This window comes from Phyllobates terribilis, unplaced genomic scaffold, assembly GCF_046119375.1.
Source record: "Phyllobates terribilis strain yellow unplaced genomic scaffold, ASM4611937v1 Scaffold_8__6_contigs__length_399053987, whole genome shotgun sequence".
NCBI lineage: Eukaryota > Metazoa > Chordata > Amphibia > Anura > Dendrobatidae > Phyllobates > Phyllobates terribilis.
The window spans coordinates 367,668,030-367,694,440 of record NW_027362768.1 but is presented as its reverse complement, the minus strand read 5'-3'; the positions used below and the strand labels follow the sequence as shown (position 1 = coordinate 367,694,440).

General features: G+C 40.2%; 1 protein-coding gene across 9 annotated transcripts in view; it reads left to right on the top strand.

The window, feature by feature from the left end:
• LOC141157506 (solute carrier family 26 member 6-like) overlaps nucleotides 1–26,176 on the top strand; it is a 38,523-nt gene extending 12,347 nt beyond the window's left edge. For all 9 annotated transcript variants that reach the window (XM_073644892.1, XM_073644898.1, XM_073644891.1 and 6 more), the window contains 15 exons: nucleotides 780–944; nucleotides 1,178–1,330; nucleotides 1,623–1,705; nucleotides 9,733–9,880; nucleotides 10,026–10,139; nucleotides 17,856–17,933; nucleotides 18,704–18,799; nucleotides 19,029–19,135; nucleotides 19,342–19,411; nucleotides 20,629–20,721; nucleotides 20,801–20,935; nucleotides 24,453–24,632; nucleotides 25,077–25,131; nucleotides 25,411–25,547; nucleotides 25,935–26,176. In XM_073644892.1, coding sequence (XP_073500993.1) covers nucleotides 780–944; nucleotides 1,178–1,330; nucleotides 1,623–1,705; nucleotides 9,733–9,880; nucleotides 10,026–10,139; nucleotides 17,856–17,933; nucleotides 18,704–18,799; nucleotides 19,029–19,135; nucleotides 19,342–19,411; nucleotides 20,629–20,721; nucleotides 20,801–20,935; nucleotides 24,453–24,632; nucleotides 25,077–25,131; nucleotides 25,411–25,547; nucleotides 25,935–25,955 — 1,635 coding nt within the window. In that variant the 3' untranslated portion in view covers nucleotides 25,956–26,176. The remainder of the gene's footprint in view (nucleotides 1–779; nucleotides 945–1,177; nucleotides 1,331–1,622; nucleotides 1,706–9,732; nucleotides 9,881–10,025; nucleotides 10,140–17,855; nucleotides 17,934–18,703; nucleotides 18,800–19,028; nucleotides 19,136–19,341; nucleotides 19,412–20,628; nucleotides 20,722–20,800; nucleotides 20,936–24,452; nucleotides 24,633–25,076; nucleotides 25,132–25,410; nucleotides 25,548–25,934) is intronic.
• Nucleotides 26,177–26,411: the final 235 nt, after the last annotated feature.

Here is a 26,411-nt window from a genome sequence, read left to right as displayed (position 1 = left end):
AAAAGAGGATCTGTAGTAGGAGGCAGTGGTCAACTGTATCGAAAGCAGAAGACAGGTCAAGAAGGAGGAGTACAGAGAATTGTCTGTTAGCTTTGGCTGTAAGTAAGTCATTGGTGATTTTGGTAAGGGCAGTTTCGGTGAAATGGTGGGGGCGGAAACCAAATTGTCGGTTCTCCAAGAGAGAGTTAGATGAGAAGTGAGAGGAAAGTTCAGTGTGGACGTGTTGCTCAAGGAGTCAAATGGGAGCAGCAATATGGGGCGGTAGCTGGACAAGGCGGTTGGGTCGAGGGATGAATTTTTGAGGATGGGCGTGATTGTGGCATGTTTGAAGGCAGCGGGGAAGGTACCAGAAGTTAGTGATAGGTTGAAGAGATGGGTTAGGGGTGGGATGGGATGAGGATGTACTTGCTTATTTTCACTAAAACGCAGCAAAACCTGATAGCTATGTTCACACTAGGCGTTTTTTTCCGCGTTTTTTCACTACCCATTACTTCCAGTGGGTAAAAAATACTGAAATCAAAGACATGCTCTATTTTGCAAAAAAACATGCAAAGCACAAAATCCTGATAAAAAAAACGAGATGTGTATGAGATTTCTGGAATCTAATAGACTTTGCTGGTACTGTAAAACTCAGCTGCAAATACGCATAAAAAGCGCTGAAAAAAAACATGATGTGTGAACATAGCCTTACACTGCTCCTATGAACAAAAATATAACTACTATAATACTGCCCCCTATGTACAAGAAAATAATATAGCAAACGTATCTTATATTTACAGATCTTGTTGGGACTGGTGCAGTTTGGTTTTGTAGTAACCTACCTGTCTGATCCCCTGGTTCGAGGCTACACCACCGCTGCTGCCATACACGTGACTGTGTCTCAGCTGAAAAGCATCCTAGGTGTGGAGATAAGTCAGCGGAGCCACCCTCTGTCTCTGATTTATGTAAGAATACATAGGATATGTCGTACAGCTTCTTTTTTTTTACTAAGGAAATATAAAGAAGATCCCCATAGAAAGTTGCTTCTTCTTCTTCCTTATTCAAACTTCTTTGAAAAAATGAAAGCTAGAATTTTTTATTTTACATTTTGAAACCAAAAACTTACGCTTAGAATTTAACAAAGTTTATAGTAACAAAGTGTATTTTGTCCTGAGTAAATATTCCTTTCCTCCCATAGACCATTGTAAATCTCTGTGCCAAAATCCCACAAACCAACGTGGCTTCTCTCCTCACTGGGGTCATTGCCATTATCTTCATGTTGACAGTGAAATTTCTGAATGAGAAATACATCGCGAAGATACGGATACCAATACCGATAGAGCTGATCACAGTGAGTTTCAATCTATCTGTTTATCGATCTAACTTTTTAGGTAATATCTATCTATATGTCTAACTAGCCAGATACTTCAGTTTTATTTTCACACTGATACATGGCTTATTCCTATAAGCGGATGGTCTAAGATTAAATGCTTATGGTCACATGACCCTTCTTGAGTGATATTAGTTAGATGCAGGAGGTTCCTATGTAAAGCTGCCATAGGGTTACATGCTCACAATTTGCCTCATATCACTAGTGGATATATATATACTCTTCTTGATACTGGTATTGTCTCTGTTTTCAGCTAATTGTTGCCACTGGGATATCATATGGCGTAAATCTGAACAAAGTGTATGGCGTGAATATTGTAGGAGACATCCCAACTGGGTAAGGACAGATGATGGCTTTATTCCTGTAAACACTGACAACCCTGTGTCCAGGTTATGTTTGTCATTGCAGCTCAGCCTCATTCACTTTAGTAGAGCTAAGTCTCAATACCAGTCATAACCCAATGACATACTATTGATTATCAATGAGGCAGGGAAGATGACTATGGGGTTGGCATTGAATTGTTTCCATTGCATGATATTGTCATAACTGCTACCTGCAGACACCACTAGAGGGAGCTCAGCTGCATACAAAATTCTATCCCCGTATAGCATTTATATGCACTTAGCTCCCACTAGTGGTGGCTGCATGCAACCAGCGGCTCCCCAGGGCTTAATAAATTATTACACTCAAGTATATTTGTACTAGTTGGGCCCAGCCTTACTTTTGCTAAGGAGGTCTGTCATTTCTACATGAGTGAAAACAATGGTGGGACAGACGGAAATTTAACCTGTAACATTCTTTCTTTATCCTGAGTAAAGCTTAAGCAGAGATGTTGATGACCGCTTAGCTCTCTATAAAGTTAAAAAGGCTATATCCCGAGTAGAGATCCCTGGATCCCTCGGTTGCAGACCGGTGCATAGGGGAGGCCGCCTTACTACCCGGTGAACCCGGGCCTACCTGGAGGCCCGAAGCAGCGGCCTCTCCTCCCTGTGAGATCCGCGGTGTGCCCTGCTGTGACGACGGAGGAGTGCTTGAGGCGAACTGCGGGGGTCCGGACCTGCTGCTGCGGACTAAGACGGAGGCGTAGAGGCACACGGTATGAGTCACCGCCACCCCGCTGCCGTTGAGACCGGCAACGACTCAGATCCAGGTACTGGTGTGGCAGAGTGAAGGGCCAGTCGCGGTCACATACAATCACAAAGAACTTACCGGCTTGGAATCTGTGCTCACTGCCTGTTGCGCTGCTGCTGGCGTGACTGCGGTCCTCTCTGGAGGGTGTCCTGCTGGAGCCGCTTCGGCCGCCCTGTCCCTGCCGTCGGGGGCTTTCCCGCCACGGGAACAGCCGCCATTTTGCTGAACCTGCGCTTCTCATGTGGAGACACTGAAGCAGGAGCTTCAAACTGACTACATCTCTTCTAAATCTTAAGATAAACACTTCTCCCTTCCTCAGCATTTTTATCTAACACGTAGTGAGAGCCACAGATCTCTAACCCCGTAGAAAATCACTTGTTTTTCCACTGATTCAAAGTAAAGGACAAAATTCTCTTTTGACATATAAAATCCCCAAGTTGACCTTTTTGTCCTTATTAACAAGGAATAAGATGAGCAACTTATAAGAAAAAGGGAAAAAAAGGGGATTCATCTTTATTTGAAAAGGAATTCCTAATTTTACATCTAAACTCCATCCAGTGGACATTTGTAATATAAAAGCTACTTTTCACTATTCACTTCAAGAGCCATCTTGGGGACCACAAGGACATTATAGTCTCAATCTATTACAATTACTGTTCACTCACTACTCTTGTGATATCATCCAACTCTCCTTGGCCATTTAATAACCAACCTTGGCCCCACATATTCAGTCTATCACTGGTCAATAGATAATCTGCTCTGGTGATTTCTCCATTTCTTATCATGTAGTAGCTACAGTCTACGAACTATGAATCTGTGAGTCTTCCGGTTCAGGCGCCGACCATGTGAGCTCTGATTAACCGTTCATGTTCATCCCCCTTGTACATCTACTCCGGGCTCCTGATTCTTGATTCCTGCAGCTCAGCGATTCTTCAAAACTTTCATACAGCTGAAGGCCATCTTCAAACAATATCATTGGCCTGTATGGACCGCTACCTTCTCCGTAGCGGGCAAAAACAATCTACCTTTTCCAACCACTCTGACTTCTCCAATCTTCATAATATGGCTCCTACTTTTGACCAAGAGGAACAACCCGCCCAATCTGAGGGTGGAGAGGATTTGCGTCAACCCCCCAAAATGCCCAGCAATTCTACTTCAAGGAAAGGGGAGACACAAATGGACCCTTCAGAACTAGCGGCTGAGGTCACTACTGTTATGTTCTGCAACTTAAAACTAAGGAATAGGGGGGAAAAGCTGTCCCTACACTGAGACTCAGCTAAACCCTACGCTGAGGTGGGTGCCCTATTCCTTGTGAATAGCCCCACCGAAACTCCTGCACTGAACTCAAACGAAGACCTGAAGGAAAGGGAAAAGGGGTCCCTAAAAGATCTAGGGACTGGGAGCAAAAGCAGGAGACCTCCTAACAGAAAAGTTAGTTGCAGAAACGAAGATTAAAGGGAACAAAACTGGTGGAACAAGAAGTCCCAGGAGATCAATTGTCCAAAGCACAAAGAACTAAACTAGGCTACTTAGCCAGAGCACAAGCCTAAACAACACTGATGTCCAAAGGTGGAATGAGAGCCAGGTGCTGAGTAATAAAGGGTGCAGAGATCACGTGACCAAGAAACCCAGCACCAGAGGAAAAGACTAGAAGCCAGCAAACCACAACAAGATGGCTGATAGTAAAACAACATAGAGTCTAACAACTGCTAGGCTATTACCCGAAATCAAAACTATAATACAATCCACACTAAACACTGCCTTGCTGGATCTACAAACCAGACAGGATGAACAAGCCGAACAGCTTACCGAATTAGAATCACGAATATCGAACATCGAGGTTGACTCAAAAGAGGACCACTCCAAAATATCTGCTATTGTTCGTGAAAACATAATTTTGAGAGACCGTATAGATGACCTTGAGAATCGCTCTCGTAGAAGCAATCTGCGTTTAGTGGGTCTACCTGAATCGTATCTTCAGAACACCCTGAAACCCCTATGCAAAAATGAAGTCCCAAAAGCCCTAAAACTACCTGAAGGTAAAAAGGTGGAAAGAGTTCTCCACCTGCTCTCTGAGTACAATCAGCCAAAGACAGGTCATCATGAAATTTCTGGACTACAATGATAAAGCGGACATTATCCGAGCATACAAACAACTAAACCACCCATTGATCATTCAAGGCCATAAAATCTTGCTTTTCGAAGACTACTCTATCGAAGTAACCAGGAAAAGGAAGTCCTTCAGCTCTATATGCACCAGACTGCACATAGAAAAAATTAGCTTTTAACTCCGCTACCCGGCTACTCTACGCTTGAAGGACACAGATGGCTCTTTCCGGGAATTTACTTCACCTGTTAAAGCAGATACTTTTGTCAGCAGTCTCCTGGGCTCAAGAGCCAGCCCTGAAGAGATCCACCAAGAGGATACTCCTTCTTGCTCACGGTACCCTAAGGGATCTACGAGGCGAGGAGACAAAGGAGGCCAGAGCTATAACAACCGTTGATTCAGTGAGTTTCTCCTTTCATACACCTGGAGACTCCGGAGTAAAGGTATTATGGAGGCAACTGCTTCCGACCATCTAGCCTCTCAGACTTTTAAAACTTTGACTAAAGTTATTATTTTCCATAAGTGTGATGGGAGAGGAAAATGGAATCAATAAGGGATCAAAATGGAAGAAAAATGTTGATGAAAAACAACATAGTAAAAGGGGGTAAATTGTAATTTGTAATGTTACACACATGGTCGGGCAGAAGTGAAGCCCAGGGGAAATTTTTTTTCCTAGCGAGCAGATAAAAAGTGTCTACGCTCTTGCTAGGTCAGTTTTTCTAAAATGTTGGTTTATTGTTACTTAAATTTGTTCCACATGTTTGAGCATTGTTCCTTTATTGTACAATCCAGTTACATGTCATCATTGTCTTGTATGCATTTCACCAGTCATGTTTATTCTTTACAGTCCCTGAATATGTTTATCGTGTCATGGAATGTTAAAGGTTTGAGGTCTCCCCAAAAACGAATGAAAGTCTTTAGACATTTAAAACGTTTAAAGCTCGACATAGCCCTCCTACAGGAGACACATTTACCGGAGGCAGATTTCCCCCGGATGAAAAAATTGTGTGGGTGGTGTCTATGGCTCATCGTCCGTGGATAGAAAAGCTGGAGTCTTAATCCTTATCAATAAACAATTTATACACCAGATCATAAGCCAACAACAGGATGGAGAGGGAAGATTGGTACAATTAACATTAACTACATCTTGTGGAACCGTCTCTATATATAATGTATATGCCCCTAATATAGGAAACAAATCCTTTTTCAAACAATTGGAGACTAGACTTTTGCTCGACTCCAATCCCAACAAAATTGTAGGTGGAGATTTTAATTCGGTGGTTTCAGTACACGAGGATAGGAAAAACACTGCTGGTACTCCGCAATCAATAACCTCGCATGACAAAGCGCTAGCACCTCTTATGTCTACCTGCCAATTAATTGACTCGTGGAGGTTCCTGAACCCTAGTAATAGAGAATTCATGCATTTCTCACACGCCAACGACTCGTGGTCTCGAATCGATTATATTCTTGTCTATCCTTCTCTGTTGGCTAAATTGATAACTGTACACATTCGTAATATTGTTATTTCAGACCATGCTCCAGTAAATTTGAAACTATCAAAGAAATTCCCTCGGGGCTCTGATTTCTTATGGAGATTTCCAGATTATTTTTGCAAAGACGATTCATTTATTTCCTCTCTCAAATTATGGTGGCAGGAAATCTTGTCGGACAACTCGGCACACCAAAACGATCCCACATTACTATGGGAATCAGCCAAGGCGGTACTTACAGGGAAAATTTTGGCGTATACGTTTTCTCACAAAAAAAAAGTTATGAGAAGATATAGTGAACTATCCTCTGAGCTGAAACAAGTCGACCCTACATTTCTTCTTGACTCTTCCCCTTTAAATAAAACACTTTTGGTCCCGAAAACTGTCTGAATTCAACCTATACGCAGATATGAGAGAAAAGTTCCACTTATCCCAAACAGAAGCATATTTTTATAGGTTTGGCAACAAATCAGGGAGGATGATGGCCAATTTAGCAAGAGGACTGAAAAAGCCTCAGGGAATTTTCCAACTAAGAAATACCAACGGGGTAATTCACACGAATCCTAAATCAATTAATGAGATCCTAGGTTCATTTTAGAAGGAGTTATATAAAAATCTAAAACAAGCCTTGCCCCTCTCCGATACACTCTTAGATAGGGTGAAATTACCTTTATTTTCAAAAGAACAGAAATCGATATTAAATAAACCTATTTCATTGGAAGAGATTACTAATACAATTAGAAATTAGAAACCAAACAAAGCCCCTGGACCTGATGGATACACTTCTGATTTCTTTAAATCCTTAAGGGAAGAGATTTCCCAGTTATTAGTTTCGATCTTTAACAAAATAACTAATGACAATCCCATTTTCCCTTCCGCAAATATGGCTTGCGTCAAATTATTACTAAAACCAGACAAAGACCCATTATCCCCCAATTCATACAGACCAATTTCCCTCATAAATATCGACATTAAGCTATTGTCTAAAATAATGGCTGACAGACTGGCCTCTATTCTAACCCACCTTATATCTCCTGTACAAGCAGGCTTTGTCAGAGGTCGCTCAGCCAGGCTAAATATTAGGAAAGTACTGTTGGCGCTAGATAAAATCCACTCTACACCTAATTTAAAAGGTTCCCCGGCGATTGTCTCCCTAGACGCTGAAAAGGCCTTTGATAACATTTGTTGGGATCGGTTGTATAAGGTCTTAACTAAGATGTCGTTGTCAGGCCCCTTCTTTATTATATACGCAATTTATATATGTCTCCAAAAGCTCAAGTGTATACCCCGGGTTTTCTATCCACTCCCTTCCCTCTTGAGAAGGGAACAAGACAAGGGTGTCCTTTGTCCCCCCTACTTTTTAACCTAGCACTAGAACCCTTAGTTCTTATTCTATCGGACCCTAAAACTTTCTCAGGCATCCAATTTAATAAGAAATCAATTCAGGCGGCATTTTTTGCAGGCGATATCATTGTTTATGTCTGATCCCATCCTGTATTTACCTCTAGTATTGGATTTACTTAAAAACTTTGATACTTACTCTGGGTTTAAAATAAATGCTAAAAAATGTGAATTATTACCATTAACTGAAAAAGGAATAAAACTTTACGCAAAAAAAGGATCTTTTAACGATCTTACTAGCTCCCTCTCATACCACCTATTTGGGCATCAAAATAGGTCGCTTGCCATTTTCTTTGTACATGTTAAATTATCCCCCCCGTCATCAAAAAAATCACTAATCAATTGAAGTCATGGCAGGATTTGCCCTGGTCTTTTTTAGGCAGGGCACATTTGGTCAAGATGATCAGTACTTCTAAAATTATGTATCAACTCCAAACTCTACCATTACTACTGAAACACTCTGACGTAGCTACACTCAATAGGGCCTTCAGTCTTTTTATCTGGAAGGGAAAACGTCCCAGGATTAATCTAGACAAACTTATGTCATCCAAAGACGATGGTGGCATCAATTCTCCAAGCATCAGGAACTATAACCTTGCCTGCCTCTTTCTCTACATAATAGACTGGCTCCACTAAAGACATACATACTCTGATTACTCTTTGGAATCAGACTATGCGTACCCCTTCAATTTAACTGCACTTCTACTTCCCTACCCCTAGCAATCAAAAAATCAGTAACTTTTAAAGACCCCATTTCCGCTTGGAAAGTGGTTAGGAAGAAATATGGCCTTTCTTTCAGAATTTCTAAGCACCTGCCACTTTGGCGGAATCCAGAATTTCCACAGGGCATTGAAAACAAATTATTTTTCAAATGGCAGCAAGCGGGTATAGATAACATATTTTATCTCCTCCACCCAACCGATCAGAGATGGTTGACATACCCAGAGTATATGGATAAGTATGGTCTACCTCTCCAACATGGCTTTCAATATGAACAAATCAGACTTTCCGTTATGTCAAACCTAAGGGATGTTACTTTTGAGCCTTCCCAAAATGAATTGGACGTCATTCTACTATCCCCAACGGGCACCCCCTCAATATCTAGTCTTGATTCGGTTATGAAATCTAATTTGTTAAAGATGCACCCTGACATTTTCTTTAAATATTGGAAGCAACAATTGGAAGACGTTGAAATTCCCACTAAGATCATATTAGGCTGGAGGGTATTTAGAAAATACATTATAAATGAAACATGGAGAGAAACTCAATAAATAATAATAAATGGGGCCATATACGCCTTTAATTTACCGAAAAAAAGATCTATTATCAAATAGACTAATTGCATGCCCTAAGCGTCATCATCCATACTCTGACCTTGTGCACGGCCTATGGTCCTGCACCGATTCTACAGTATATTTGGGATCAGGTTTCTGATTTGATGAATACTATATGGGGTCCAGAGTACACCCTCTCTCCATACTTAGCCCTACTACATTATTGGCGGAACCCAGAGAATCCCTACAAAATAACAAAAAAAAAACCCAAAACTGCTCCATACTCTACTCTTCCTGGCAAAAAAAAACCAGATACTCAAACATTGGCTAGACCCTAACATTCCCCCTATAGCAGAGCTGATAATCCAATTGAAACACTTTATGGGAGTAGAACAACTAGACGTCCTCCGTAACAAGGAAGAACAGGCTGGCAACATTTTGTCAAAAAGGAGACTGTTTATTGTAACGTGTTGCTCTCTGACTGAAAGAAATAAAATTGTCGAACCATTTACTTCTACAGAATGGTATATTCTAGAGGATTTAAATAACAATTTAGGACTATTACGCGTAAACTAAAACATGGGAGATAATCAGTACGAATTATTTCTATTTACTTAATTCATTTTGTTGACAATGATGACTGTGTAAGTTGTTAATACTTATTCTTTGTTTATTTGTTGTGCCAGCTAATCACAATGTATTGATTATACAATGTGCCTGATCTGCGTACGGGCTCCTGACTAATGATCATTTTGGCTTTGTTCATATGTCTTTATTTATATATATAATATAAAATTTTTATCCCTGAAAATCCTAATAAAAATGATGTTTGGGAAAAGAAAAAAAAAAAAAAAAGGCTATATCCCTGAATGAATCAATGTATAGTACTAGGTTCTACCAATATTTAAGCAACGTATTGCTCCTTGTTTATCACCTGTTTGTTTTCTTTATTTCCAGGCTAAAAGCTCCTAGCGTACCAAGAATTGACCTTCTTTACAGCGTGATTGGCAATGCTTTTGCTATTGCCGTGGTTGTCTATGCTTTTACTGTTTCTTTGGTAAAGATGTTTGCTGTGAAACACGGCTACAACGTGGACAGTAACCAGGTGAGATCTTCTCTAAAGAGTTCTTCTCCTGCTTTTGGAGCACAATATGTGAAATCTTTCCTTGCAGTCCAACCAGGCGTTTCTTCAAAGTCTTCTCTATCATACACTATAAGTCACAGCTGCATGTTCTATGTTTGTATTGCAGGAGCTCATAGCTCTGGGGATAAGTAATTCTTTTGGAAGCTTTTTTCAGTGTTTTACTATTGGCACAGCCATGTCCCGGAGCCTGGTGCAAGAGAGTACGGGAGGAAAGACTCAGGTGCGGCTTTTAGAGTAATACAGTATGAAAGTGATTATTTTGTAATTCAAATGAGGAGCAGTATTATAGTAGTTATATTCTTGTATATAGGAGCAGTATTATAGTAGTTATATTCTTGTATATAGGAGCAGTATTATAGTAGTTATATTCTTGTGCATAGGAGCAGTATTATAGTAGTTATATTCTTGTACATATGGGCAGTATTATAGTAGTTATATTCTTGTACATAGGAGCAGTATTATAGTAGTTATATTCTTGTGCATAGGAGCAGTATTACATAGTTATATTCTTGTACATAGGAGCAGTATTATAGTAGGTATATTCTTGTACATAGGAGCAGTATTATAGTAGGTATATTCTTGTATATAGGAGCAGTATTATGGTAGTTATATTCTTGTACATAGGAGCAGTATTATAGTAGTTATATTCTTGTACATAGGAGCAGTATTATAGTAGTTATATTCTTGTACATAGGGGCAGTATTATAGTAGTTCTATTCTTGTACATAGGAGCAGTATTATAGTAGTTATATTCTTGTACATAGGAGCAGTATTATAGTAGTTATATTCTTGTATATAGGGGCAGTATTATAGTAGTTATATTCTTGTATATAGGGGCAGTATTATAGTAGTTATATTCTTGTATATAGGAGCAGTATTATGGTAGTTATATTCTTGTACATAGGGGGCAGTACTATACAGGTGCTTCTCACTAAATTAGAATATCATTAAAAAGTTAATTTATTTCAGTTCTTCAATACAAAAAGTGAAACTCATATATTATATAGCGTCATTACAAACAGAGTGATCTATTTCAAGTGTTTATTTCTGTTAATGTTGAAGATTATGGCTTACAGCCAATGAAAACACAAAAGTCATTATCTCTAATTATCATTAAATTAATTAACAAAAAAAACACCTGCAAAGATTTCCTAAGCATTTAAAAAGGTCCCTTAGTCTGTTACAGTAGGCTTCACAATCATGGGGAAGACTGCTGACTTGAAAAATGTCCAGAAGGCAGTCATTGACACACTCCACAAGGTCCCAGCATTCCAATATTCATTTGGAAATCAAGGTCCCAGACTCTGGAGGAAAAGCGGAGAGGCCACAATCCAAGCTGCTTGAGGTCTAGTGTGAAGTTTCCACAGTCAGTGATGGTTTGGGGGCCATGTCATCTGCTGGTGGAGGTCCACTGTGTTTTATCAAGACCAAAGTCAGCGCAGTTGTCTACCCAGGGTCGGCTCCAGGTTTTTGTGGGCCCTGGGCGAAAGTCTCAGTGGGCCCCTTTAACACATACCACGATTCATGATGCACAGATACCGCAGAGAAATATATATATAGTACAATGCCAAAGATTATCTATTGTAAATCCCACAATAGCTCAGAAACCGGCGAATCATCCATACAGAATACTGGCCCCTATAAAATGCTCCATACAGGATACTGGCCCCCATATAACGCTCCATACAGGATACTGGCCCCCATATAACGCTCCATACAGAATACTGGCCCCCATATAACGCCCCATACAGAATACTGGCCCCCATATAACGCTCCATACAGGATACTGGCCCCCATATTACGCTCCATACAGGATACTGGCCCCCATATTACGCTCCATACAGGATACTGGCCCCCATATAACGCTCCATACAGGATACTGGCCCCCATATAACGCTCCCTACAGGATACTGGCCCCCATATTACGCTCCCTACAGGATACTGGCCCCCATATTACGCTCCATACATGATACTGGCCCCCATATAACACTCCATACAGGATACTGGCCCCCACATAATGCTCCAAGCAGGCTGTCCCCCCCCCCCCTTTTAATGCCCCATGCAGGATGTCACACACCCCCCTTCCCTTATAATGCCTCATGCAGGATGTCACCCCCCCATATAATGCCCCATGCAGGATGTCACACACACACCCCCTCCCTTATAATGCCCCATGCAGGATGTTACCCCTCTTTTAATGCCCCATGCAGGATGTCACCCCCCCCCCCATATAATGCCCCATGCAGGATGTCACACACACACACCCTCCCTTATAATGCCCCATGCAGGATGTCACCCCCCCCCCATATAATGCCCCATGCAGGATGTCACCCCCCCCTTTTAATGCCCCATGCAGGATGTCACACACCCCCCTCCCGTATAATGCCCTATGCAGGATGTCACACCCCCCCTCCCTTATAATGCCCCATGCAGGATGTCACCCCTCCCGTATAATGCCCCATACAGGATGTCACACATCCCCCCCCCCCCTCCCTTATAATGCCCCATGCAGGATGTCACACATCCCCCCCCCCCCTCCCTTATAATGTCCCATGCAGGATGTCACCCCCCCCATATAATGCCCCATGCAGGATGTCACACCCCCCCCCCCTTTTAATGCCCCATGCAGGATGTCACCCCCCCCTCCCTTATAATGCCCCATGCAGGATGTCACACATCCCCCCCTCCCTTATAACGCCCCATGCAGGATGTCACCCCCCCTTTTTAATGCCCCATGCAGGATGTCACCCCCCCCCTTTTAATGCCCCATGCAGGATGTCATCACCCCCCCTTATATAATGCCCCATGTCTCCATACATAAAAAAAAAAAATCAAATACTGACCTCACTCCTCACCTGCTGCCGCTGCTCTGGACTCCTCAGCGTCGCCGGCATCTTCCCGCTCTGCGTTGTGACGGCTCAGGAGACGGCGCGATGGAAAGACGTCACCGCGCCCTCTGACCTGAGATGTCACAGTGCAGCAACCGCGGAGGAGACAGGAGCTGCTCCGGAGGCACGGGCAGAGGTAAGTATTGCACCGGCTGCTGGGAACCTGAGCAAGCGGGGGGGAGCGGGCGCTGGCACCGCACCGCTCACGGATCCCATAGCGCGGCGGGGTGCCCGAGGGTGAGTGGGGCCTCCTGCCTGCTCAAGGTCCCGGTACTTGCCGGGGGCGCCGGGTGCTGACGCCGGCCCTGCTGCTACCAGCAAATTTTAGAGCCCTTCATGCTTCCCTCTGCCGACAAGCTTTTTGAAGATGGAAATGTCATTCTCCTGCAGGACTTGGCCCCTGACCACACTGCAAAAAGTACCAATACCTGGTTTGCACACAACAGTATCACTGTGCTTGATTGGCAGCAAACTCGCCTGACCTTAACCCCATAGAAAATCTATTATAGAGAATCTATGGGGTATTGTCAAGAGGAAGATGAGAGACACCAGACCCAACAATGCAGACGAGCTGATGACTGCTATCAAAGCCACCTGGGCTTCCATAACACCTCAGCAGTGCCACAGGCTGATCGCCTCCATGCCACATTGCCGCATTGATGCAGTAATTGATGCAAAAGGAGCCCCGACCAAGTACTGAGGGCATTTACTGATCATACATTTCAGTAGGACAACATTTCTGATTTTAAAAACATTTTTCAAGCTGTTGTTCTAAAGTATTCTAATTTACTGAGATAATGACTTTTGTGTTTTCATTGGCTGTAAGCCATAATCATCAACATTAACAGAAATAAACACTTGAAATAGATCACTCTGTTTTTAATGACTCTATATAATAGGAGTTTCACTTTTTGTATTGAAGAGCTGAAATAAATTAACTTTTTGATGATATTTTAATTTAGTGAGAAGCACTTGTAGTAGTTATATTCTTCTACATAGGAGCAGTATTATAGTAGATATATTCTTGTAAATAGGGGGCAGTATTATAGTAGATATATTCTTGTACATAGGAGCAGTATTATAGTAGATATATTCTAGTACATAGGGGGCAGTATTATAGTAGTTATATTCTTGTACATAGGAGCAGTATTATAGTAGTTATATTCTTATACATAGGGGACAGTATTATAGTAGATATATTCTTGTACATAGGGGGCATTATTATAGTAGTTATATTCTTGTACATAGGAGCAGTATTATAGTAGATATATTCTTGTAAATAGGGAGCAGTATTATAGTAGTTATATTCTTGTAAATAGGGGGCAGTATTATAGTAGATATATTCTTGTACATAGGAGCAGTATTATAGTAGATATATTCTTGTACATAGGGGGCATTATTATAGTAGTTATATTCTTGTACATAGGGGGCAGTATTATAGCAGCTATATTCTTGTTCATAGGAGCAGTATTATAGTAGTTATATTCTTGTACATAGGAGCAGTATTATAGTAGTTATATTCTTGTACATAGGAGCAGTATTATAGTAGATATATTCTTGTACATAGGGGGCAGTATTATAGTAGTTATATTCTTGTACATAGGAGCAGTATTATAGTAGATATATTCTTGTACATAGGGGGCAGTATTATAGTAGTTATATTCTTGTACATAGGGGGCAGTATTATAGTAGTTATATTCTTGTACAGACCAAAAGTTTGGACACACCTTCTCATTTAAATATTTTTCTGTATTTTCATGACTATGAAAATTGTACATTCACACTGAAGGCATCAAAACTATGAATTAACACATGTGGAATTATATACTTAACAAAAAAGTGTGAAACAACTGAAAATATGTCTTATATTCTAGGTTCTTCAAAGTAGCCACCTTTTGCTTTGATGACTGCTTTGCACACTCTTGGCATTCTCTTGATGAGCTTCAAGATGTAGTCACCGGAAATGATCTTCCAACAATCTTGAAGGAGTTCCCAGAGATGCTTAGCACTTGTTGGCCCTTTTGCCTTCACTCTGTGGTCCAGCTCACCCCAAACCATCTCGATTGGGTTCAGGTCTGGTGACTGTGGAGGCCAGGTCATCTGGCGTATCACCCCATCACTCTCCTTCTTGGTCAAATAGCCCTTACACAGCCTGGAGGTGTGTTTGGGGTCATTGTCCTGTTGAAAAATAAATGATGGTCCAACTAAACGCAAACCGGATGGAGTAGCATGCCGCTGCAAGATGCTGTGGTAGCCATGCTGGTTCAGTATGCCTTCAATTTTGAATAAATCCCCAACAGTGTCACCAGCAAAGCACCCCCACACCATCACACCCCCTCCTCCATGCTTCACGGTGGGAACCAGGCATGTAGAGTCCATCCGTTCACCTTTTCTGCGTCGCACAAAGACACGGTGGTGGGAACCAAAGATCTCAAATTTGGACTCATCAGACCAAAGCACAGATTTCCACTGGTCTAATGTCCATTCCTTGTGTTCTTTAGCCCAAACAAGTCTCTTCTGCTTGTTGCCTGTCCTTAGCAGTGGTTTCCTAGCAGCTATTTTACCATGAAGGCCTGCTGCACAAAGTCTCCTCTTAACAGTTGTTGAAGAGATGTGTCTGCTGCTAGAACTCTGTGTGGTATTGACGTGGTCTCTAATCTGAGCTGCTGTTAACCTGCGATTTCTGAGGCTGGTGACTCGGATAAACTTATCCTCAGAAGCAGAGGTGACTCTTGGTCTTCCTTTCCTGGGGCGTTCCTCATGTGAGCCAGTTTCTTTGTAGCGCTTGATGGTTTTTGCAAATGCGCTTGGGGACACTTTCAAAGTTTTCCCAATTTTTCAGACTGACTGACCTTCATTTCTTAAAGTAATGATGGCCACTCGTTTTTCTTTACTTCGCTGCTTTTTTCTTGCCATAATACAAATTCTAACAGTCTATTCAGTAGGACTATCAGCTGTGTATCCACCAGACTTCAGCACAACACAGCTGATAGTCCCAGCCCCATTTATAAGGCTAGAAATCCCACTTATTAAACCTGACAGGGCACACCTGTGAAGTGAAAACCATTTCCGGTGACTACCTCTTGAAGCTCATCAAGAGAATACTAAGAGTGTGCAAAGCAGTCATCAAAGCAAAAGGTGGCTACTTTGAAGAACCTAGAATATAAGACATATTTTCAGTTGTTTCACACTTTTTTGTTAAGTATATAATTCCACATGTGTTAATTCATAGTTTTGATGCCTTCAGTGTGAATGTACAATTTTCAAAGTCATGAAAATACAGAAAAATCTTTAAATGAGAAGGTGTGTCCAAACTTTTGGTCTGTACTGTACATAGGGGTAGTATTATAGTAGTTATATTCTTGTACATAGGAGCAGTATTATAGTAGTTATATTCTTGTACATAGGAGCAGTATTATAGTAGTTATATTCTTATACATAGGGGACAGTATTATAGTAGATATATTCTTGTACATAGGGGGCATTATTATAGTAGTTATATTCTTGTACATAGGGGCAGTATTATAGTAGTTATATTCTTGTACATAGGGAGCAGTATTATAGTAGTTATATTCTTGTACATAGGAGCAGTATTATAGTAGATATATTCTTGTATATAGGGGGCAGTATTATAGTAGTTATATTCTTGTACATAGGGGCAGTATTATAGTAGTTATATTCTTGTACATAGGAGGCAGTATTATAGTAGTTATATTCTTGTGCATAGGGAGCAGTATTATAGTAGTTATATTCTTGTGCATAGGGAGCAGTATTATAGTAGTTATATTCTTGTACACAGTGGGCAGTATTATAGTAGTTATATTCTTGTACATAGGGAGCAGTATTATAGTAGTTATATTCTTGTACATAGGGGGCAGTATTATAGCAGCTATATTCTTGTAGATAGGGGCAGTATTATAGTAGTTATATTCTTGTACATAGGAGCAGTATTATAGTAGTTATATTCTTATACATAGGGGACAGTATTATAGTAGATATATTCTTGTACATAGGGGGCATTATTATAGTAGTTATATTCTTATACATAGGGGACAGTATTATAGTAGATATATTCTTGTACATAGGGGGCATTATTATAGTAGTTATATTCTTGTACATAGGGGCAGTATTATAGTAGTTATATTCTTGTACATAGGGAGCAGTATTATAGTAGTTATATTCTTGTACATAGGAGCAGTATTATAGTAGATATATTCTTGTATATAGGGGGCAGTATTATAGTAGTTATATTCTTGTACATAGGGGCAGTATTATAGTAGTTATATTCTTGTACATAGGAGGCAGTATTATAGTAGTTATATTCTTGTGCATAGGGAGCAGTATTATAGTAGTTATATTCTTGTGCATAGGGAGCAGTATTATAGTAGTTATATTCTTGTACACAGTGGGCAGTATTATAGTAGTTATATTCTTGTACATAGGGAGCAGTATTATAGTAGTTATATTCTTGTACATAGGGGGCAGTATTATAGCAGCTATATTCTTGTAGATAGGGGCAGTATTATAGTAGTTATATTCTTGTACATAGGAGCAGTATTATAGTAGTTATATTCTTATACATAGGGGACAGTATTATAGTAGATATATTCTTGTACATAGGGGGCATTATTATAGTAGTTATATTCTTGTACATAGGGGCAGTATTATAGTAGTTATATTCTTGTACATAGGGAGCAGTATTATAGTAGTTATATTCTTGTACATAGGAGCAGTATTATAGTAGATATATTCTTGTATATAGGGGGCAGTATTATAGTAGTTATATTCTTGTACATAGGAGCAGTATTATAGTAGTTATATTCTTGTACATAGGGGCAGTATTATAGTAGTTATATTCTTGTACATAGGAGGCAGTATTATAGTAGTTATATTCTTGTACATAGGGGGCAATATTATAGTAGATACTTTTTTCCCCTAGAAAAATAGACTATATATAACAAGGTACATAACATAAGATGGTATTTATGTCCTTGCTCTCCTTGATCTGATCACCTATATAACTAACACTCTTCCCTCTCTGTGATCAGATAGCCGGTGCTGTATCTTCCATGGTAATCCTCGTCATTATTCTTAAGGCTGGCGAGCTGTTTGAGTCCCTGCCAAAAGTGAGTTCAGTTTCGTCATGGTGAGTTTATTAGTTTGGGATTTTTTTGGCCTCTGCAGTTGAGATTTTTTTTTGACCGGTTGGCTTAGTTTAACCTGCGTGAGCGAAAGAATGAGGCTTTGTACAATGACAGCCAAAATGAAGCTATTGTTCATGCAAGAATATTGAGTCATGATTGTATTGTGTAAATATCACACCCCCTAAAAATTAGAGAAGAATATTATTATTATTAGGTAACATGCTGTTACGTAAAGTGATATAATAAATCTTCTGACCTGGCTCTTTAAATATATAGTTGATCCACGTCTATTATTTATTTTGTATTATTTCTTTTGTCAGTTCCGTATTACGTGAGAATATATCATAGAGTTTTCTAAACTTTTAGCAAATATTCGTGCAAACATGGCATCCAAGTGTGTCAGCAGATCGTATTTTATAACGAGCCTAAAAAAAAAATATTGTTGTCCACAGCGCATCTACCCATGTAAAAGTATATGGTATCGTTAATATGCAAACTGTATGGGGATCATATTATTAACGACTAAGTTGGCAGAATTTCATCCAGTAGACCTTGTTCCTCAATTCTTCATTATTTGTTTGTTTGTTTTTTTTTGGTTTTTATAGAAGTTTTAGATTATAATTTCTTCATTATTTTTAATTTCTCTGCATGAGGTCAGTAAACTGTTGTTTATATCTAGAATTTATGTGAATGGTCATCCCTCATTTTCAGGCTATATTCTTTATTATTCTTATTATTTTTTACTTGCCCAGGCTATACTGGCATCCGTGGTGGTTGTCAATTTAAAGGGAATCTACAAGCAGTTCATGGATATCCCTGTGCTATGGAGATCGAATAAAATCGACCTGGTAAGAAATATTGGTTGGAGGAACAAAATGAATATTTTTTAACCTCAAAGTTTGGGTGCATTATAAGGGGAGGTGCTGATATCCGTCACATCTCTGTTATTATTTTAACATGGAACAATAGGTTTTCTTTGATTGCACGGCACATGTTGATACTCAGAGCTAAACCCTTTCCACCAAGTGTGCCACAGAGCTGTACATCTCCTTATTCTGCCATGTCCCCACTTTACAGATGGTCTGGTTGGTGACATTTACAGCTACAATTCTCCTAAACCTGGACCTGGGTCTGGGGGTGTCTGTGGCTTTTTCCCTCTTGACCATCATCTTCAGGACACAATGGTGAGTACAGTTTATTTTACCATGAACTTGCACAGAATTAACAGCGGATATAGCAGAGTTTATTTCTGTGCATTGTGATATAGCAGAATGTTTACCCGCAGTCCTATGTAAAACCGAATATCAAAGCGTGATCTGTTGGGAGAACAGGTAAGTAAGTGTTTGGGATCATCTACAAGTGTAATATTTGGGGATCTGCTCCCTTACAGGCCTCACTACTCATTGCTTGGACAAGTTTCCAGTACAGATATTTACAGAGATGTGACCCTGAATAAGCAGGTAAAGTGATTTAAAAGGAAACTCTACCCAAAATATAGGATTCATACAATGCCCTCAATATTTAGGGATTAAAGCAGCCTAGCCATGCTTCTTCTGACTTGCAGACAGGTTCCTTCTCAGTTAAAGGGATATTCCCATCTTAAAGTGATATCACATGCTGTCCCTTTTTGATCAATAGTTGTCCCTCACAGATCCTGACAATAAAGTTCTGAATAAAAGTTAGCTCCCTTCACTTTTTCTTTTCTGTCCTGAGCAATGGCGCTTTGGTGACCCAAACAGTAGCTGCTATATTGAAGTAAATGGGGCCGGCTGCACAGTTGTGTGGCTGCAAGCGCAACTGCTCAGGAAAAACTCACAAGGGGGCACCCCTCAACCTTTCCATTTCCTGAATCTATGGGAGTCTGTCTAGCAAAGTTTTCAATGTTGGGTCAAAGGTGGGGGGGGGAAGGGGATCTGCCCAGATTTTGTAATATGGAAGGGTAAATTTAAGTAACTCCTCTAGTTGTAGTATCTTCTTCAAACATTTTAGTTTTGTGCCCTAGGTGAAGGAAAATCCACCACGTGAACCAGTAAACCGCCCACCCTAGCTAACTCGCTACTGAATATACAGTGGCATGAGAGCAGCTCTCACTGAAATTTTGCTTGGTCTTCCAGACCTTATCTTGACCTCCACTGTTCCTTTTAACTGCCATTTCTTAATTTACATTTCGAACTGAGGAAAGGGCATTTTGAAAACGCTTTGATATCTTCTTATAGCCTTCTCCTGCTTTGTGGGCCTCCACCATTTTCATTCTCAGAGTGCTGGGTAGCTGTTTAGAAGGTTAGAGGAGGCTGGGTTTTTATAAAGCTGGAAAATTTGCATCACCTGGCCTTTCCTAACTATGATGGTGAACAAGCCATAACCCTAACAGGCTAATTAAGGTCTGAAACCTTGGTCCAAATTATCTAAGCACACAAATCCCCAAGGGTGCCCAAACTTTTGCATTTGCCAATTTTTTGTTTTGTAATTTTTTAAAATGTAAAAAAAGAAAAAAACATATATATTTTTTGCCTAAAATACAAAGGAAATGTGTCATCTTTAACTTTAGGCCTTTTAGAGATCATTTCATCTTCAACTTGCTTGACTGTTCACAATAGCAGTAATTTTGACCAGGGGTGCCCAGACTTTTTATATGCCACTATACATCTAATGAGCCTTTTTGTTTTTTATTGCGCAGGCTCTTGAGATCCCAGGTGTTAAGATCTTCAGGTCTTCGTGCACTCTGTACTTTGCTAATGCCGAATTATATGCGAACGCTATCAAAAAGATGGTGGGTAGATAAATTCCTAATAACTTGTCCAACGTCTCCTCTCGGTGTGCAATGTGAAAGTCGTGTCTCCTTCCTACAGTGTGGCGTTGATGTGGATAAGCTTATAGCAATAAGGAAGAAAGAAGCTAAAAAGAAGCAACTGCAGGAAAAGGCAGAAAAGGAGGCAAAGAAAGAGTTAAAGGAGACGGAAAATCATAAATATGTAAATGAAAAAGTATGTACAAGGGAAGGGGAACATAAGGCTTGTTCCAAGTGCTGGTTCAATTTAAGGGATATTATCATCTTTAGACCACATTTTATAGTTTACATATAGACATCCTCTACAATTCACTTTGTAAATTCATTATATCACTTATCCTGTATAAATGTGTGTTCTACTCCAGAGCTGCATTTACAGTTCTGCTGGTTGCCGTTGGAAACAGTCTTCAGTCGTGTCTATGGACACAATATAAAAAACTCTGCTGAAAGACCTATATTGCAAGAGACATTTTTATTTGCAGCTCTGGAGTATAATACAAGATGTAACTCAGGATCAGTAATGTAATGTATGTACACAGTGAGTGCAGCTCTGGAGGATAATACAGGATGTAACTCCGGATCAGTAATGTAATGTATGTACACAGTGACTGCACCAGCAGAATAGTGAGTGTAGCTCTGGAGTATAATACAGGAGGTAACTCAGGATCAGTACGGGATCAGTAATGTAATGTATGTACACAGTGACTTCACCTGCAGAATAGTGAGTGCAGCTCTGAAGTATAATACAGGATGTAACTCAGGATCAGTACGGGATCAGTAATGTAATGTATGTACACAGTGACTGCACCAGCAGAATAGTGAGTGCAGCTCTGGGGTATAATAAAGGATGTAACTCAGGATCAGTAATGTAATGTATGTACACAGTGACTGCACCAGCAGAATAGTGAGTGCAGCTCTGGGGTATAATAAAGGATGTAACTCAGGATCAGTAATGTAATGTATGTACACAGTGACTGCACCAGCAGAATAGTGAGTGCAGCTCTGGGGTATAATAAAGGATGTAACTCAGGATCAGTAATGTAATGTATGTACACAGTGACTGCACCAGCAGAATAGTGAGTGCAGCTCTGGAGTATAATAAAGGATGTAACTCAGGATCAGTAATGTAATGTATGTACACAGTGACTGCACCAGCAGAATACTGAGTGCAGCTCTGGAGTATAATACAGGATGTAACTCAGGATCAGTACAGGATCAGTAATGTAATATATGTACACAGTGACTTCACCTGTAGAATAGTGAGTGCAGCTCTGAAGTATAATACAGGATGTAACTCAGGATCAGTACGGGATCAGTAATGTAATGTATGTACACAGTGACTGCACCAGCAGAATAGTGAGTGCAGCTCTGGGGTATAATAAAGGATGTAACTCAGGATCAGTAATGTAATGTATGTACACAGTGACTGCACCAGCAGAATAGTGAGTGCAGCTCTGGAGTATAATAAAGGATGTAACTCAGGATCAGTAATGTAATGTATGTACACAGTGACTGCACCAGCAGAATACTGAGTGCAGCTCTGGAGTATAATACAGGATGTAACTCAGGATCAGTACAGGATCAGTAATGTAATATATGTACACAGTGACTGCACCAGCAGAATAGTGAGTGCAGCTCTGGAGTATAATACAGGATGTAACTCAGGATCAGTACGGGATCAGTAATGTAATATATGTACACAGTGACTTCACCTGCAGAATAGTGAGTGCAGCTCTGAAGTATAATACAGGATGTAACTCAGGATCAGTACGGGATCAGTAATGTAATGTATGTACACAGTGACTGCACCAGCAGAATAGTGAGTGCAGCTCTGGGGTATAATAAAGGATGTAACTCAGGATCAGTAATGTAATGTATGTACACAGTGACTGCACCAGCAGAATAGTGAGTGCAGCTCTGGGGTATAATAAAGGATGTAACTCAGGATCAGTAATGTAATGTATGTACACAGTGACTGCACCAGCAGAATAGTGAGTGCAGCTCTGGGGTATAATAAAGGATGTAACTCAGGATCAGTAATGTAATGTATGTACACAGTGACTGCACCAGCAGAATAGTGAGTGCAGCTCTGGAGTATAATAAAGGATGTAACTCAGGATCAGTAATGTAATGTATGTACACAGTGACTGCACCAGCAGAATACTGAGTGCAGCTCTGGAGTATAATACAGGATGTAACTCAGGATCAGTACAGGATCAGTAATGTAATATATGTACACAGTGACTGCACCAGCAGAATAGTGAGTGCAGCTCTGGAGTATAATACAGGATGTAACTCAGGATCAGTACGGGATCAGTAATGTAATGTATGTACACAGTGACTGCACCAGCAGAATAGTGAGTGCAGCTCTGGGGTATAATAAAGGATGTAACTCAGGATCAGTAATGTAATGTATGTACACAGTGACTGCACCAGCAGAATAGTGAGTGCAGCTCTGGGGTATAATAAAGGATGTAACTCAGGATCAGTAATGTAATGTATGTACACAGTGACTGCACCAGCAGAATAGTGAGTGCAGCTCTGGAGTATAATAAAGGATGTAACTCAGGATCAGTAATGTAATGTATGTACACAGTGACTGCACCAGCAGAATACTGAGTGCAGCTCTGGAGTATAATACAGGATGTAACTCAGGATCAGTACAGGATCAGTAATGTAATATATGTACACAGTGACTGCACCAGCAGAATAGTGAGTGCAGCTCTGGAGTATAATACAGGATGTAACTCAGGATCCGTACAGGATCAGTAATGTAATATATGTACACAGTGACTGCACCAGCAGAATAGTGAGTGCAGCTCTGGAGTATAATACAGGATGTAACTCAGGATCAGTACGGGATCAGTAATGTAATGTATGTATACAGTGACTGCACCAGCAGAATAGTGAGTGCAGCTCTGGAGTATAATACAGGATGTAACTCAGGATCAGTAATGTAATGTATGTACACAGTGACTGAACCAGCAGAATAGTGAGTGCAGCTCTGGAGTATAATACAGGATGTAACTCAGGATCAGTACAGGATCAGTAGTATAATATATGTACACAGTGACTGCACCAGCAGAATAGTGTGTGCAGCTCTGGAGTATAATAAAGGATGTAACTCGGGATCAGTACAGGATCAGCAATGTAATATATGTACACAGTGACTGCACCAGCAGAATAGTGAGTGCAGCTCTGGAGTATAATACAGGATGTAACTCAGGATCAGTAATGTAATGTGTGTACACAGTGACTGCACCAGCAGAATAGTGAGTGCAGCTCTGGAGTATAATACAGGATATAACTCAGGATCAGTACAGGATCAGTAATGTAATGTATGTACACAGTGACTGCACTAGCAGAATAGTGAGTGCAGCTCTGGGGTATATATACAGGATGTAACTCAGGATCAGTAATGTAATGTACACAGTGACTGCACCAGCAGAATAGTGAGTGCAGCTCTGGAGTATAATAAAGGATGTAACTCAGGATCAGTAATGTATGTACCCAGGGCATCAACTCATTAGCAAATGGATATTCGTACAGATTAGTCACATTCTTACAAGCTGCCAATGGGTCATCGTGAACAAACTCATTAGTCTAGCTACCATTTGCTCACATTTCATGGGATGTAATTATATTGCATTGATATGATTTACTGTTGTATTTCTTTGTAACATTCATTTATTTTATCCACGTTTTTGTTCCAGGGGCACGAGCTGGAGTACATCTACAGCCCTGTTATAGGTGAAGCGGAGACAGACCATGTTGTAGTAGAGGAGTCCACATTAAACAATGCGGGGTCCAACGAATGTCTCTTCCACTCACTCATCCTGGATCTGAGCACTGTCAGCTTTGTGGATACAGTCAGTATTAAGATCTTGAAAAATGTAAGTCATGTAAGGCTTATTTCATAAGTTACACATTATTTTCCTTCTCTTTTTATATATAGGAAATATGAAGGGATGGAATTATTGGCAGTGAAATTTTTATTCAGTTGCCACCGCTGCAAAATACTGGCTACCTGCTGCCTCCACTAGAGGGAGCTCATTGCATACAGATTTTGGCAATTGTCACATCTGCATTGGAGCTTCTGTCACAGATTCCGTCATGTTCACTACAATAAATGACACCGCGTGCTTCGCTAAAATGCCAGCATTATAGTCTATGGGGTGTGTTTTGGTTTTCTGCTTCTATGGCGAAACAGAAAAATGGAAACTCTAGCATTCATACATTACCTATCTGATGATGGTTAGGTGATTAAATTGACTTTGTGGAAGTGGTGTAACCAATACTATTATCAATGTATATATGTTTTTTTTCTTTTTTTCCAGATATTTCGGGATTTTCAAGAAATTGACGTGTCTGTCTATCTGGTAGGATGTCACGGTAAGTGATAAGGACAGCATAAATAGTCTAATTTATAGTGACAGACAGGAGCCAGCCAGCCTGGAGATCTGGTGGGGGTTATGTATTAGATATTGGGGATGATGGTGGTGACGTGGGGTCATCTAGACTTGCACCATACATAAACCCAGGGATGGATTTGCCCAACAGAAGATCCATTCGGTGGGCTCATACCTTGGAATTTCAGGTCAATCTGTCCTAATACCTATAGGGCTATATGGGATAGTAACTTTTAGAAATTCTAATACATGTCTTTCACAGAGAATGTTCTAGAACAACTGGAATGTGGAAATTTCTTCAGTAAGACAATCACCAAACATCAGCTATTTTCATCTATCCACGACGCCGTCACTTATATTTCAAGAAATTATTGTAAGAAGCCTGGGAAAGAAGGACATGTAAGCAGTTCAATTTTTTTTTCTCCTTTTAAATAAGTAATTTTGATTTAGCTTATAAAATAATAATAATAAAAGAATATGTATCTATCTGTGCCTTTAGATTGGAGCGTTGTATACCAATAGGTTAATTTAAAAATGCATAATTTCTCCTACCGTGCAAAAAAAAAAATAAGATATGACTATAATCATCCCATCAAATTAAATAATGCGTTTCAGGGTTCAAGCTTTAATCTTTACAGCAAGCTGTAAAGGAAAGTGGTGAATTTGCTTGTTATGCTGACATCTAGTGGTTAATACGAAATCTGCAATTTTATTTCATTTATTTTTTAACTTCTTTTCAACAATAAAAATCCACTAAATTGACCCGTATATTCTTTATTATTACAGCCTTTGTCTACGAAGATATGAGTACTACCATTTTCTACCAGCGCTCACAGATTGTGAGTTGACAGTATAACGCGTGGACGATTCAGCTCCATAAAGTGTTAAGCAAGAGCTCCCACTAGTGGTCAGATGATTATATACACACTGCTACCATTTGAAGGCAGATTGGTAACTTTCATTTTAAGGGTTTTTGCTGGAAGATTTTATATACATATGAATTTAATAAAACCTATTTTTCATGAGTATATTGCTGTCCTTTCTGATTTTGTATGGGGAAGCGGCGGCGGCACTAAAACAAGGGTGTTCAAGAATAGACTTACTTAGTCCATCTGATTTGATTTGCTCCCTGAAAGGGGGTGTCCAGTATCAAAATATAGTCTGTTAAATTTTATTCCAAAATATTGCCTCTATTGTCTGTGTCTGGTATTGCAACAATTAAGTAAATGGCGCTGAGCTGCAGTACCATACACTGCTAATGGA